Here is a 16,684-nt window from a genome sequence, read left to right on the forward strand (position 1 = left end):
CTCCACAAGAGTTCCAGCCATATGAATTCTGCGTGCTGATGGTTACCTGCGTATAGCAAATGACAACTCCTTTACAATTTAAAGTGCAAATAAAAAATACATATAACATCTTTTCCTAGCTTAACTAGATTCTGAAATCTTTCCCCATCAACTGATAATGCAACACTTAAACTTTACAATAAGTTTTTTTCAGTAACGTAGAACATCTGTTTTGGTTACACTATATGGTGAAATTAATTACCTAACTTTACATTTGTTTATACACTTAAGACTACAGTACCATACCAAGCATTATCATAAGGTAGCATTATACTTAAAATTTCACTTTTCCTCTTTTATATATATCATAGAATCATAGAATCTCAGGTTGGAAGGAACCCCAGGGATCATCTGGTCCAACCTTTCTTGGCAAAAGCACGGTCCAGACAAGATGGCCCAGCACCCTGCCCAGCTGAATCTTAAGTGTCCAGTGTCAGGGAATCCACCACTTCCCTGGGCAGATTATTCCAATGGCTGATTGTTCTCATTGTGAAAAATTTTCCTCTTGTGTCCAGTGAGAATCTCCCCAGGAGTAGCTGGTACCCATTACCCCTCTCCGTCTTCTTTGTTGCCCCCCTTTAAATGCTGGAACATGGTGGTAAGGTCTCCCTGAAGCCTTCTTTTCTCGAGGCTGCACAAACCCAGTTCTCTCAGCCTTTCCTCCCGTGGCAGGTTTCCCGGTCCCTTGATCACCTTTGTGGCCCTTCTGTGGACCCTCTCCAGGCTGTCCACATCTGGTTTTGTATAGCGGGGACCAAAACTGAACACAGAATTCCAGGTGTGGCCTGACGAGCGCTGAGGAGAGTGGGATAATGACTTCTTTGTCTCTGCTGGCGATGCCCTTGTTGATGCAACCCAGCATCCCGTTGGCTTGCTTTGCCGCAGCAGCACACCGTTCACTCTCGTATTGAGCTGGTTGTCCACCAGGACCCCCAGGTCCCTTTCCACAGAGCTGCTCCCCAGCCGAGCAGATCCCAGCCTCTGCTGCACTCTTGGATTACGTTTTGCCAAGTGAAATAGTATTTTTTTATATATATGTATTATATATATATATCAAATCCTGGTTTGTGTTCTATGAACTTTACAGTGACAAAAATAAAGCAGCTGTAGCAATCTTTTTAAGGAAAATTTTGGACCATAGATCTCAGTAATTACACAGAATGACAGAATGCTAGCTGGGTTTTATCTAGAAAAATAGGAAGATGTTAAAATAGCTCTTTTTGGTGCCTTATCTTTTGTTTATATTGTTCTTCCCGCTACTATCTTACTTCGCAACCTCCTCATAACATAGCTTACAATAACCTATGATCGCTACCATGTGTAACTTTTGCCTTAAAACAGTATATGCTTCAAGGCACTAACCAAAGAAGCTTATATACATCTTACAACTACCTGTTTCTCTTTTCTTCCTCCACACAAACAGCTTAAAACAATTTATTCCTTTCCCTTATTGTTTCAGTATGTTTTATGTATGTTTCTATTTTCTTGGGTTTTACAATCAATATGTAGTGAAAGTATCCTGGTGCACATTTAGCATACAAAAATGTCCTTCAGGCAGCACAGTAAACTAGTTGAAGGTACTATTCATTTTTATCCAATTTTGCTTTAGCAGCTGAAAAATACTTTACAAAATATGGGATGAATATTACTTAATTATTATAGTTTGTGAGAGCTTTCTATTTACACAGCTATTTTTAAGGAAAACCTCCAGATTTTGCATGGTGGCTAAAGAAATATAATTACCCAAAGTCTAGTAGAGTATTTTTATCTATGGAAAAAAAAAAGCATACCCTGAAGCAGAAGTTCCAAGATGCTCTCTTGCATTTGCATGCTGTCAGCTAAAAAACCAAGACTATAATTTTCCAATATCTGCTGAGGGAATTGTCTCAAAATGTGCAATTGTAGAGGGGTACACCTGTGAATGTGCTTTGTGCAACAAAGGGTATGTCACAGGGTATGAGACATGTCAATAGAAACCTGTCATTCAAATTCTGCCTTTTTAACCTCTGCATGCTGCTAAGCTAACGAATGCTTTTTTCTTTATAATACCATTTATGAAGGTAACTAATTGGCAAATACAAGCAAGTATAAATAAAATATCTGCTTCACTGCTGGAAGTTGGAAATGAAATCCTTGTTTTACTGAAATCAGTGGCAACGACAATGACTTCAGTGGGATCAAGATCATACTTAGGTATTTCTGTCTTCTACACTCATACCCACAGAACATCAGCTGGTGCTTCTCCTTGAAACAATTTTCTACTAACAGATTAGTGCAAAACAAGCAGGTATGTTAGCTATTGATAATAAAAGCATTTGACTGAAAAAGAAATATTAATCTTTGTATAAAGGTAATACAAGTACTAAAGGTCAATTAAGTACAGTAAATGAAGCACATACCCTGTGCAACTCAAGCATCAGTAGCTGTATACTACTGTCCACAGTTTTCAAAACTTTTGAACTGAGTCAACAATCAGTCAGAACATTGTTCTTGTCAAAAATACGTGATGATACCCACTAAAATGTGGAACAAATAGGTGATGTTCCCACATTTGTTTTAGCAGTATAATATAAATCAGCAGCATGTAAAAGAGTAATCAGACAACAGAACTAACAGCAGTGTTTTACAGTACTCCATAAATCTCATGCCTGAACAGAAAATGACAGAGCAGCACTGAAAGCAATGTTTGCTTTCCAGCTCTGCGGTCCAGATCCAGCAAATGACCAAGGCACCCAAAGCAAGACACCAATGAAACTGATGCACCAAAATTTGAAGTTGTGAAAAGCTTCAAGATCAAAAAGCTTCCATAAAACCTTTTTGTAACCTCAGTGGTATTTGGACATATAAGGCACCCCAGTTTCTGACCTTTAAAGGTCCCTAATTGCTTAATAATTGTATTTACTTAGACATGCAGAAGAATTTCAATTTTGGCAAAGTCAAACAATTTACAGCTCAACTCATCTGCAAGGTAGGCAATAGTCACCTGAAGGATTTAATCTGGCAAGCATTTCCAGAGGTTGCCTAACACTCACTAATGAGATTGTGCCTCCCACAAACTACTGTATCGCCCACCACTTCTTCTGTGCCACATTCGGTGAGGGACCCTGAGACACTGTTAGCACAGGCAGCATGCCCATCCTCTGTTTCAAATATTGTAGGCATGGTAGAAAAGTACAGCATGATCTCAGTAAGAGTTCTTTCAAAAAATGGGGACAGGTGCCTTCAGGAAAAGGTCCTAGGCCAAATCTGGATTCCATCGGCAGACAGATATATAAAAATAAGCTACTGCAACTTGGAATACTCCTGTGCTCAGGGCCTTTACCAAAACTGACCTTGAACTGTGCAAATATTAAGTACAACTGATGCTACTGATATATGAGCTAGGGCCATAAAGATCTGAACTTGGATTAATGTCTTTTACTGTGAGATCTTGGGGGACTGCTATCCCCTTGCCTGGGGAAGAACTAAGGAAACACAATGTAGTGGTAACATATCATCAGAATGTATATTCAGGAGAGAAAGAGAGAGGTAAAGAGAGACAGAGAGACAGAAATAAATTAAGAAAGAAAAAAAGGTACCTTACCTCACTTTTAAATTGCCTTGCTGTGGCTGTCCATCGTAAATTGACAAAATATCAAAATCTTCCTCGAGGGCAAAAGTATGAAATGACAATTGTATCCTGTTACGTTCTCCTGTGATAATGATCCACGTGCAGTTGGCATAATTTGGATAACCATGAGGAAATCCAGGACTTTCTATAGTACCATTTGGTCCCTGTACTAAGCCTCCACAGTTCTGACCTGAAAAAGAAGAAAGGAAAAGATGTATTTTGGTGGTTTTTCCCTCCCCCAGTATATATTCTTACATGAGTAACTATAAGTAAACTTAATTTTATAATATTTTTTCTAGATTACAAACACCACATAAAATTGCATTTATACCATTTTTCCCTCTGGATTCAAAACCCCCATCGCTGGATTTTTTGAGACACCTACCATCTTTTTATGCAATGAATCATTATTTGAGGTTATGTAGCATTAACAATGTATGACTTATTCATCCAAATGTGAAATTTAAGCATTAGCCTTGATGCCATAAATTCAACAGACTGACAGTTTTAATGCCAGAGAGTGTTCAGAACTTTTTGGTGAATGCCATTTATAGTTTTTATATAAATACTAAAGTATTAGAGTTTCTGCTGTTCTGAAACATACTTTCAACATGGAGAGCAAAATGTAGACACACATTTACTACGCATTCTAATGCAACCAACATTAAGATTTTTATGCTTCGAAAACACAGCAAAAATTCTGTGGTATAACATTTTTAGTGCCACATGTATTGTGATCAGGAAAGTGTTAACTTTTTTTTTTTTTTTTAGGTTTCTTAAAAAATAACACTAAGGGTTTACTCAGCAGTCATTTGTGTCTGGTTTGCACATCCTACAGACCTTGTGAGGGTATGGTAGCTCATTAACGGAAAGTCCTCAGCAAGAAACCTTGATTTACAGTGCACACTCTTGCTAATTTCCTACTTGATTTTGTTAATCCCACACACAACAGCTGTACTGGCTCAGAGCTGGAAAGATGCGTTAATGAAATATTTGAACAGAGAAAAGTTTAAGGCCATTCTGTGCACTGTAATGCTTGGATTATTACATGCATTTTAAGCACTTCAGAACAAGTATAATCCCAGCATTTTATTGTTATACCTAAACCAGAAAAGTGTTTCAGGCTGCAATTTTATTTTTAACTTCCCAGCAGTAGGTCTCTGAGACTGAATCTTTCAGAGCAGTGCTGTCAAATTCTTGTGGGAGGTTTCTAAATCTTAATAAAATGGATTTAATAAAAGGGATTTGCTGCTAAAACTAAAGAACTAATAAGTAATCATTTTGTACTAAATTTCAAACGTAACAAAAACTCTAATGAAGAGATAAAAAGGCTATGGGGATTCAGGAGGCCTTTAAAGTAAAAATCTTCTCTAGTACATCTACCAATTGATTCACTTTAATAAAACATTGGTATTATTAAACATTCCCGAAGAAGGAATCTATTACACCATGGACTTAGCATGAAAGTTGCAGCTATGTACTGTTCACTGTAACTTGTCAGCATCCTTGCAGATGCTTTGCATTGTATTCCTCTTCATACAACCACAGGGGGAATGGCATACAAGTGTAACGAGCAATTTAAAAAAATTAATTACTACAGAAATAATGTTCTGAAAACAGAAAACTATAGTGACAGCCCACCATGCTAATACTCTAATGAGCTACTTCATGCCTCCAACATCCAGAAACTGGTTTGTGTAAATCAAGTACCCTGCAAGCCGTGCTGCACAACAGCTTTCCTACCACTCTAGTGTGAAAGGGTTGCTTTGAAAGAGGAGAGCTATCAAGCTATCTATCACAGAATCACCTTTTAGGCGCAGAAATTTGTAATTGTGGTGTATAAAGAACATAATACACCATATGTAACTGTATATGTAAAAGCAATACGTTAACTACATTGCTGACTTCCAGGGAGACAAACAAATTACCTCCCCAATCCCTTAGGGAACACTACAGCTGGCTTAAGGTAAAACTGAATATTGCTGGGGTAGTAAGTGAGCCCTCCCACCCCCAAAATGGCCATAACTCAGCAGCTTCCTTATAGAGGCACTTGCTACCTACTCACAGAAGTTTTTGCAGCTGTCAGTGATTGCTCCCAATTTTATTCCAAAAGGTGTTTTGTACACCTTACTGTAGATCCAAGTTATTGTGCATTATTCTCTTGGAAAATAAACAAACTCTAATGATAAAGGAGGCAGCCAACGTTTTCGCATTTAACTTAAGCATTTCTTACCACCCATAGCCCTTTCTTTCTCGTTTGCTTTTGCCCTCCTGTGTATACATCCCTCCAGTTCGGAAACTATTCATAAACATGCTGCCTCTTCACTTTGTGCCCAAGAAACACAAGGCAAAGGAGAATCATAAAGGATTACTGTGAAATGCTATTTAGGTTTGCTCTTAATTTTATATGCATATATATAAATACATACTTATTTACTTAGTGTTGTAAAACCCCAATAAAAATCCTAGAAGAAATTTAATACACAGTTAACTCCTAGCAAACTCACTGCTGCACACTGACGACTGCGAAGAGGATCTCGCTTCTGAACTAAGCAATACTCAAAGAGACTTTAAGAGCTTAAGAGCTGTGCAGGCCAAGAAAACTGACATCCTTCTAGGTCTGTCCCTGCCCGGTTAAGACATGAAGCATGTTAACAGAGCAGTATTTAGAAAAAAGGATCAGCTGCTATCTGTATAATACCTATTTTGTCAATACATGTAAGTCTAAAACCTTCAGAACTGTCAAATGTTACACCTCTGCCAAAGAGTAAATTCAGCATCAAATCACTTAAGAGAGATTCAGTAGGAGGATATACTTGAAGAGCTGGAATGAAGAGACTTATGGGTGACAGGTAGCAGCAAATTAGATAGGAGCTGGCAATGCAATACCCCACAAAAAATGCAGTTTCTGACTGCAGAGACACCACAGACCAGTAAGAGGACACTGATGGGATTAATTAAGAATATTTTGTTTCTTATGGGTGCCTTAACAGCAGAAAGTGTCAACAAAGTAAAGAAACTGAACATACCCACAAGAAAATATTAGAAGAATATTAATATCAGCAGTTTAAGTAGTTCTGCTGGGCTGAATGTAAGCACAGAAGAGAATGTAGGTAGAATATGACTGAATACACCCTAAAAAGATCTACCCGTACAATTCACTTTAGCTCTGGCCCTTGTGTCAAATAAAAAAATAAATGTTGCCATTTTTCACAAGACATGCAGTCATTGATTGAATACAATATCAATACACTGAATTATTTTAATATTAAAGGTGTATTAGACTGCCAAAATTTTATTAGTATGACACCACATCGTTGTTTATATGAATATAAACTATGCAGTTAGCATTAACTTTCTGTCATCTGTTGTCTGTGAGGATATTTCAGGACAGTTATTTTAACTTCATGATATAAAAAGTGTAATTTAAGAAAACTGATGCTCTTGGCTTGTAGATGAAAATTATTTACACTGATTTCAGCCTTATTTTATCTTAGAAAGGTTCTTTGCATATCCCGTACCAGCCCTATTTGCACCTGCTCAGGCTTAACATTTCTCAGTTGTGACCCCTAAGTGAGAGCTCACCAAGAAAACTTAAACCAGTGCAATTTTGCCTTAAATGCTGAGGTCAAATGGGTGGTAGGATCACTAAGAATCAGTAGAATTTAAGTACTGCTTTGCCATAATATTTTGAACAAACCTCACAAAATACAAACTTACAAAATATTTTCTAAAATTTGGACTTTTATTTTCCCGGGCCTTTATATTTATCATGACTATGTTTATCACCCCCATCCCCTGTTTTCCAGTATCTAATAATTAGAACTAGCAAAAGTACAGATTCATTGGTTTGGGTTTTTTTTTTCAAGTTTCAAATGCTTCTACAAGAAACAAGCAAAAAGACAACCACTTCTCCTCATGGCAGACTGATATATTTATACATATATGCAGATGCATCTGTATACGTATACATATTTACATAGAAAGCAATTTTTGCAAGATGTATGTATCTTGAGTAAGCAAACTATAAAATGTGCCAAAACTAACTGTAGTAAAGTCAGTGATGCTAGCGATATTTTGAACAATCATGATAATGAAAATGAAGTCACATTTATTCTTGTTGTGACTGCGAGTAGCATCTTCCACTCTGCAGCTACGGAGGAACGCAGAAACTAGTAGTGAGGCTGAGAAGAGATGTCTAGCAAAATCATATCTCCCTCATTCTTTAAAGTAGATTCTAATATGAGTTACAGTTTTACTAGTAAGTTTAATAAGTAAACAAGAACAGCTGCGCTCAGACAGATCAAAGGCTCATTCAGCTCGGTATCTTTTCTCCAACAGCAAGCCAAAGGAGGTGCCTAGGAAGGACTTAGCCAGAAAACTCTCCTCCCCTTCAAGATCTGCATCTCAGGGATTTCTTAAAAGGAACACATTCCAGGAGCCTCATATTTCTGTTTAATAGCCCTTGACAGATTTCTTTTCCATGAACTCATCCAGTCAACCTCTGAGTCTATACTAACTTCTAGGATCTTTAACATATTGTAGAGGGAATCCTAAAACCTGAAAAACCCTTCTTTGTGTTTGTTCAGCAGCTACCATCTGTTAGGTTCAACTGATGACCCACTAAGTTTTTGTATGAAAAGTGAACATACAGATTATTCTTATTGATGTTTTCTATGCCACTTACCATCTTATTGACCTTTATCATGTCCCAGCTTCTTTTTTTTTCCAAGTTCATAAGTTCTACTTTATATAGCTGTTCTTTGTGCTGAAGTCATTTTAAAACCTTTCTCTGAACCTTTCGCAGCTTTGTTATACCCTTCATGAGATAGATAGGGATACCAGAACTTCTTGTCATATTGAAAATGTATACACATCATTTAAACAGTGATATTTTTAATCCCTTTTCTGTTCTCCTACTAATTTGATCTGTTCTTTTGCTAAGGTAAGCATTTGCTTGACATTTTTCTAGGACTATGTATTATAACCAAGATTCCTTTCCTTCAGAATTACAGTGAGGCTAGAGCCTGTCATTTTACATGGAAAATTAGGATTTATTACAATGTTTTTTCCCCTGTAGATTTCCCACAGTTTATAACTATGTGCATCACATCAAATTAATCTACTCCAAATTTCATCAACTACTTCAACACCCACTTACTTGGTCACATAAGGCCTTTTTTGTAATTCTTCACAATTGGTCCTCATCTTTATTAACTCATAACTTCCTATCATCACGGTCACTTCACTGCTTACCCCCTTTTGCAGATCATTTATGAGTGTGCTGAACACAGATGCCAGCACAGATCTCTCTGGCATGCCATGGTGATTCCCTCCATTGTAAAAACTCCAGCTTTTAGTTCCTTAACTCCCCTCGGTCCCTTTTAAATATGGGCATCTCAGGTGAATTGAAGCTGGAGATTACATTAACAGTGCAACAATATTTCCCTTGATTGTCTTTTAAACTCTGAATAACACATGGTGCTTGTGACATTACTGTTTATTTTGTCTGTTTGTTCCATGACCTGTTCTACCAATTTTTCAACTTTAAACAAATGCATTGAGGAATTTTCCACAGACAACAGTTCAAGCATGGGAATTAAAAAACATATGTATTTTTTGCTGTCTTCATTAATCTTCCCTTTATATTCTGAATATTTGCTGGCCCAGCAAGGCTCTCTTGAAGGCTACTTGCTACAGCTGTGTTCAAAAGAGGAGTAATTTTTAGTTTTACAATGTTGGCCTGCAATGCTCTCGGACAGTGAAGTTTTATTTCCAGGAAAGCCTTCAGAGAGGGCCCAGCAACTCCTGAATCTTACTGGGATCTCAGTGGTACACGTGCCTTCACCTACCTTGACTTGGGATTAGCTCTCTCTGGTAGTCTGCACAAAACAGCATTAATCGCTTTCTTTGCATATATAGCAGGATGAATCCCTGACTCCATCATCTCTCTTTTATCCCTATTTGTAAGGCCTCAACTATAAGAGTCGATGGTTAGAGCTGTCACAGATTTTAAATTCTCTCTATTGCACAGAAAATCAAATGCACATCTCTCGCATCCCCGGAGTACCTCATGTTTGCAATTATGACTCCTCTAACTCATGTACGTGCACCCTTGCAGGAACTTCAGTACTGCAGTAAGTATTAGCCACAACTTAAATGACTTTGAGCAGCAAAGCTCATGACAGCAACAGTTTCGCAAATATGTCTTTTAACAAGAAAGGTAAAAAACAAATGTTCCTGGTTATGCAAAGATGTGTTATACATATGTAGAACAAAAAAGATTTCCTCTTGAACTACAACAGGTAACTACAGATTTCAATTGTTGCCGCCATCAGTTGAGACAGTGAAGCAGTAGAGAGCTGTAAGACATAAGTAGGTGGTTGCACATCTTTTTGCAACCACCCCTTTGTCTTTTCTTTTGTGTTTTCCTATGCTACCTTCGTATCTTCTCCTTCACTGATGTCTACTATAAGCTCCCAGCACTTCCTGCCTCCGCCAAGGCCTGCAGGCCCACACCAGCCCCTGCTCCTGACTGGCCATGCTCTGCACTGGGCCTTTATCGCTTCTTCCTCATTAGTATATCGTGAAGCCATCTTCTGACAATGTTACTGCACAATAAAATCATTATTTCCTAAATTAACTTCAATCAAGAACAGAAATGTCAAATGGCCAGAGAGGCAAAGGCACTACTTTCTGAGGACTGTTTTAAACAGCATTTGGCTACTTCAAGTGTCCTATAAAAATCAATTATTAAGTAAACCTCACAATACCATTAAGGGGCACTTTCCAAGGAATAAATCAAATCAGAAAGTACCAAGTTCCTTTTAATTTAGGTATCACTGAAGATTTATTCACAACTGCAAGACACCATCTTTGCTGGTGAAACTGAAGCATGCCCTGGCCAGCAGTGACAGCACGAAGATCTCGCGAAGCGGCCACCTGCGCCACGCCAGCATCTGCTTGCTGTCTCCGCCATCACCTTTCAAAGTCAGGGAGAACTGGTGCTGCAAAGCTTCAATACTATAGATATTTAAACATATTCAAGACAGTCCCAGCCCAATGTGAAATGAGAACATTGTACATTTACTCATCACGGCACATTTTTGCAAGACCCGGGAAAAAATAGTTCATTTCAAGATAATTAGTGAGAAATTGTTTAAAACTTATTTGATCTGAAATAATTAATAACCATCTGTTAGGTTATATGATAAAAAGCTCATCTGTGCACCCACAAAGGAGCACAGAGACACAATGGGAGATGGTAAAGGCCAAGCACCACCCTACGCTAGCTCCTCCCAGTCCCATCCCAGGAGCCATCAGCCCATCACAGGCCCATCTGGATATGCCTGGAGGAGCACAGGGGGCTCCAGGGCAGGTGGAACCCCTAAGTAAGGACTCAGAGGAAGGGACACCCTTGTCCGGGCCGTCCCAGGGCTGTCCTGGGAGAGCCTCAGCCCCACTGCCCTTTGTGATGCCCACCACGATGGGCCAAGAGGAGCAGCTCCAGATCCACTTCCGGACTGGCGGGGTTGCTGCCTGGGGTGTAGGACATGTTATGGGATGCCGGGGAAGAGCGTCTTGGACTGTAGGACGTTTAGGGAAGAAACCAGAGGCGGGGATGGGGATGGATTTAGATGATTTGGGGAGGAACAACTGTGGGAAAAGAGAGGCGTGAGGGGACAAACAGAGCCGGTGATGTGTAAATAGCGGCCTGTCTGGCCGTGCCCCCGCAGGGGCCCGCGGGTGGCTCGTGCCAGCCCGGGGTGAGCGCGGGTCGGGGCACCAGCAGCTGGGCTGGACCGTGGGCCGGAGGGTGCGTGTGCCTGGGGGCCAGTGACTGGGGAGACCCCAGCGAGGGACAGCAAGCGCTGGCCCCAGGCGGGAGCAGGGCCAGAGCCCCGGTGTCTGCAGTGCAGCGCCGGGAGCGGCACGGGCGTGCGAGTGAGTGTGCGAGGGATGGTGGAGGCCTGGCCGGAGGAGCTGGCGAGCAGGTGACATGGACGGGGAGCGGTGCTCCAAGGATGACGCTATGGGGGGGTGTCTGCTGGGGACCACGGGAGTTGTGGTCAGCTCTGTGTATGGGTGGGTGGACCTCCAACCTGGTTGGCCAGAGAGGTGAAACAGGATGAGGCCGCTGGTGCTGCCTGAGTTCATGTGAGTGCTGAGTGTGTCTGCCTCTGTTAATCTGTGTAGCCGGCCGTATATGTACGTATGCATGCAGTGTATATGTGCTCTCTGTGTGTATGCCTACTGGGAAAAGCTGCTCAGCCTTGCCACTGCCTCCATCTGGGGCACAGAGATGGGGCAGCCTCACCTCTGTCAGCTGCCAGATTCAACCCTTTCTAACACAATCAATTGCCTCTGAATTGTTAAATATTCTGTAACTTGGCAGCTAATGCTAAAAATACAGAAAAAATGGCAGCTAAACTGCAAAATTTAGATTGATTTTCTTTAAATACAGATCCATTCAAACCCTGCAACTTTTGTCTGTGACCAATCTAGGACCTTCACTAGGTCCATCTCATGTGAGATGAATGGTTAGTAAATGCTAGAATGCATGTAATAACCTTTAATTCTGATGCAGACATTTGCAAAGTGACTGTAACTTCATCAGTCTATAAAACATTTTAAAATCAGACCTTACTTCTAGCCGCAGGATATATATTCATTGATTGTGTTGATGAAACAGAAAAGCTAGTGTTTTTAAAGTCTCAGATTAGTACTCTCAGAGTCAGGCAATAGCTTTGTGCGCAATTTCCTATGTATATTTAAGCCTTTATGCAGCACCCAACTGAAATTAAATTGTCCTGAAGGTTAAAGATTAGTATTACTATTCAGCAAGAAGTTCTGAAGCAAATCCTGCCATAATGGTAGCTTTGCTGTGTACCAGAGCAAAACATCTTAATTGCTGGTATGTGGAAGTTTTTTCTTTATTTTAATGAAGTTCTCAATGCTGAAACGCATATTATACATCAGCCCGATTACATTGCCATTACAAATTGGGAAAAAGATATTTCATGCTCCCTTTTCAATACTGAAATGTCCAAAAAGACCAATAAATCAGTATTCACACAAGTTAATGGGGAAATAAAATGCAGCAAAATATGTTTCTCTGCAGGAAAACATATTTTTTTAAAGGACTTTTAATGCTTTTTTAAAAAATCCAGTCTACAACACCATCAATTCAGTGCCAATGGCTAGTAGAGACAAAAAAAAAATAAAAATACCATAATCACTCTCTCAAGGCTACAGCTTGACAGTCCTTCCTTCTGACAAAGCAGTAAGTTCTTAGTTAAAAGCAACTAGATTATACAAAGTTGTTTTATCCCTTTTCCTTCAAAAATAATGATTTTAGCCCAGTAAAGCAAAGTTCTTTGAAGTCTCTCTGTTCTTCCTTTGCATTTACTCCAATTGTTTTTAAGATTCATCAAAATGAAGGAAAGAAAATGCATTAAAAAGAGAGGAAAACAATGCAAGTTGTATACCAGATCTGAAATACATAAGAGGTGGAGTTGAAGAAAGTTCTTTGCAGAGGGTAAGATCCTATATTGTAAAACGCTGAGCTAAAGACAGATTTAGTGCCCTTAAAACAAGACAATTCTTCATAGATGCAAACTCATTCTGCAGATGGAGATCACTGAGGACAGGGTGGATTTTATTTGTTTACTTTTGTAAAATAAAGTAAAATAAATTGAGGCTTTAGGTGAACATCACTATTACTGTTACAGTTGCTTAGCAACAGCTGGTAGAATGAGAGAGTATGGTATAGTTCAGGTATATAAAAGGAAAGTGCTGATTTCATTGTTTGTGAAATATTGAGACAATAATCCAAATTCTCTTCTGAGCTTCACTGGAATAGGAGCAACTCAACTGTAGGCAAGCTACTCTGAGAAGAGGACTTCTTTATTTCCCTTCTGCCAGACTCCTGCCACATACAGGATACTGTCTGTACCAAATCTGATCACTTCAGTATTGTCACTCTGACTTTCATTTTTTATTGATGCCACTCTCCCAGACCACTCCACCGACAGCCTTGCTCACATATCGGGATCTTACAGCAGGTTTTTTTATTACCATTTTTGTTACTGGATGCCTACATCATGAGGCTGAGAAGTGTAACGCAGTTCAAGCAGTTTGGTTTTATACTACTACTAAAAGAGCACATTGTCAAAAAGCCCAGTTCTGAAAACTGGGAAAAGTCCATTTGTCTCATTGTAACTGCTCCATGAGCATTGTCTACATTAACTACCTTTTCTTCCCTGACAGTTACTACCTTATGCATCACTTCTGTTATCCAGCAGGCTTTCCAGCAATTTTTGTCTGTGTGTGACCACAGAATCAGTCCAGAAAAGGCTTCAAATTTGTTCATCTCTGCTACTTTAATTCATGCTTTCTTTGCATTTAAAACAGAGCATTTTGGTTTAGTGTGCTTCAATTACCAGTGCAGAGTCAACTGACATCAACTCAGGACAAATACTATCTTCCAAATTAGATTGCTAAGTCATAACTTGTGGAAACAGAATGAGTGGCAATATATTCTTCAATAGTCATTAGAGAAGTTTCATTTTCAAAGACGGAAGAGTTATTTTTAGAATTGAATTTAGAAAGATCAGATGACATTACACTAGATTTTAGTGTTAAAACAGTCACTTTTGTTAATACAAATGCATTTTGCAGGAAGAATTTTAGCTTTCACATTTTAAAAATTGGTATTTTATGGATTACTGCAAGAAATCATGAAACATTTCTCTTGACAGGTATATTGTTTCCATACACATAATTGTGCTTCTTATTTAGATTTCTATTTTATATAAATCAGAATATGGGCACTACTGTCCTATGCAATGCGCATATAAGAAAGAAGAATTCTCCTATGAAAAATTAACAATATAACATAGCAAACAATATCACAGCATTAGCAAAGTTAAATATAATCAAAATATAGGTAGCATGACCACACGTGCCTGTGTAAAATACAAATTTCATTGCACTTTTGATGTTCATAAATTTACACACACAACACATATATAATCTATGACATTCATTAGCATTACCAGGGTGGGAATGATGCAACAGACACATATTCCCTGGAGATTATAAATTCAAAGTACAGCTGCGTGAGACATTCATGACTGGAACTGAAATGATGTGTTCTAATAATCTTAACCACAGGAAATTTAGTACCTTATGTTTTGTATCTTACTGATATGTTTGCACAGTATTAAAGTAATTACTGATTTTAATGGGGCAATGGGATGGAATGGGGGGTGATGCAGCTCCTGTGCCTGAGTCATGATGTCAGTAGCTGACGTTTATGCACAGCAATATTCAGAATGGAGTAGCTAACCACCATCTTGCAGCATCAGTAACAAACACAACTGTGTGAGTACCTATAGGTGTGATTCAGCATCGTTCCAAATCCTTTGGCCTTATCTACAATAATTCAAATGGGTGCCAAAATGGTGGCAGTCTGATTTGGTGCCCCCAGTTCATACTGGAGTAAATGACTAAAGAATAAGATACTTTTTCTGTATCTACATAAGATCAAGTTTGATTTCTCCTATACTAAATACAATGTTTCAGTTTTATGTTTTCCATTGTGTACATCTCAAGCAATTATTTAGATTTGTAAATAACAGCAAGTAAGGTTGTGAACTGTGACAAAAAAGCAATTAACATTTGCTTTAAGGTACAGCTGATTAGAATAATACTTTCTAAATAGTGTATATACTATACCTATTTACTAATTAAACACATTCAGCCCATGCACGTGATCCAGATAGGTTACAGAAATAAAAGTTTACACAATGATTTGAATTCAAATAAATAAAGGAATTTGGATGATAGTACAAATTGGAACTGTAAAACATGCAAGAGCATATTTATGATATTACATGCTTAAAGAAATGATTTCTCCTAACAATGCAACACTTCATGAGATACTGTACTTCTCAGAGCTGGTTTGCCTATACTCCATAATTGTTTCTATAGAACTATGGTGGATGCTGTTTTGAAATACCAAACTGAAAAATCACCCAAATATTAAACTATTTATGTGAACTGAAGCACATGAAATCGCAGAAACTGAACTTTGCTCCTTCAGGCCTTTTCATCCAGCCTCTGCCCTCACATACTGCCTGTATATCACAACACACAAGCACTATCTCAGGGCCTAGTTCTGAATTGGATTGCTCAAAGGGATTTTTAATCCTTGATTAAGGCATATTTGAAATAGGTAGAAGAGATCTACCCTTTGCAGGAATATTACAAGCAATACCTTGTTATGTTCATTTTACATGAAATACTCTATAAAAGAAAAAAGCCGTCTGCATCACTGACTCATCCTCAGGAGCCCGTCTGATTGACAGGAAACAGAGAGCCAGAAGAAGCAGAGCAAGTAGACGCTATTCATGTTGGCACTGCTAAAGCTGGTTGTGCCACGGTGGGTGAAATGTAGGCTGATCTGTCATGTCAGTGCCAGGTCTGTGGTGCAGAAGTGCCCTCGGACCTGCAAGCTATTCTAATGTTCATAGTCACTGCTTCCACAAAACGACATGGAGACAAGTTTCTCTAGGACATTTTTAATTTACCACTCATGGGAGATATCCTTATGGCTCTTCCTCCATATGTATCCTAACGCAAATAATTTTCAGGGCAAGGTACAAATACGACATTGCCTGTTCTTTCTCTAGGTCTAAAATAAAAGCTTTGATATTTGTGATAATCACGGGATCTAACTTTAATTAAAATAGCTGAGGTATGGGGGTGATGGGTGGTGGAAGGGGTTGATTCTGAGATCCTTACCTTTGTGAACAATAACACAACGTATCTGACTATTGAAGTGTCCAGGAGTGTGATCATACTCCCGTTGAAGTCAATGACTGGGACTCTATAGACTTCAGTGAGAGAAGGATCAACTTTGTACATACAGCCTCTGATTCATTACCTATCTGGCTTGCTTCCAGCAGGAGACAAAATCTGAGAGGGAAACAATTGGTATGGCTCAACAGAAGTGGACATGCCTTTGGGAGA

The 16,684-nt window shown here is 39.0% G+C and overlaps 1 protein-coding gene across 1 annotated transcript in view; it reads right to left on the minus strand.

Moving 5' to 3' along the window:
* The window catches only part of CSMD1 (CUB and Sushi multiple domains 1), a 1,244,186-nt gene that overhangs the window by 1,011,724 nt on the left and 215,778 nt on the right, over positions 1–16,684 (minus strand). The window contains exon 2 of the mRNA XM_052809685.1: positions 3,623–3,839. Within this exon, the coding sequence (XP_052665645.1) occupies positions 3,623–3,839 (217 nt within the window). The remainder of the gene's footprint in view (positions 1–3,622; positions 3,840–16,684) is intronic.

This window comes from Harpia harpyja, chromosome 15 (genome assembly GCF_026419915.1).
Source record: "Harpia harpyja isolate bHarHar1 chromosome 15, bHarHar1 primary haplotype, whole genome shotgun sequence".
Lineage (NCBI taxonomy): Eukaryota > Metazoa > Chordata > Aves > Accipitriformes > Accipitridae > Harpia > Harpia harpyja.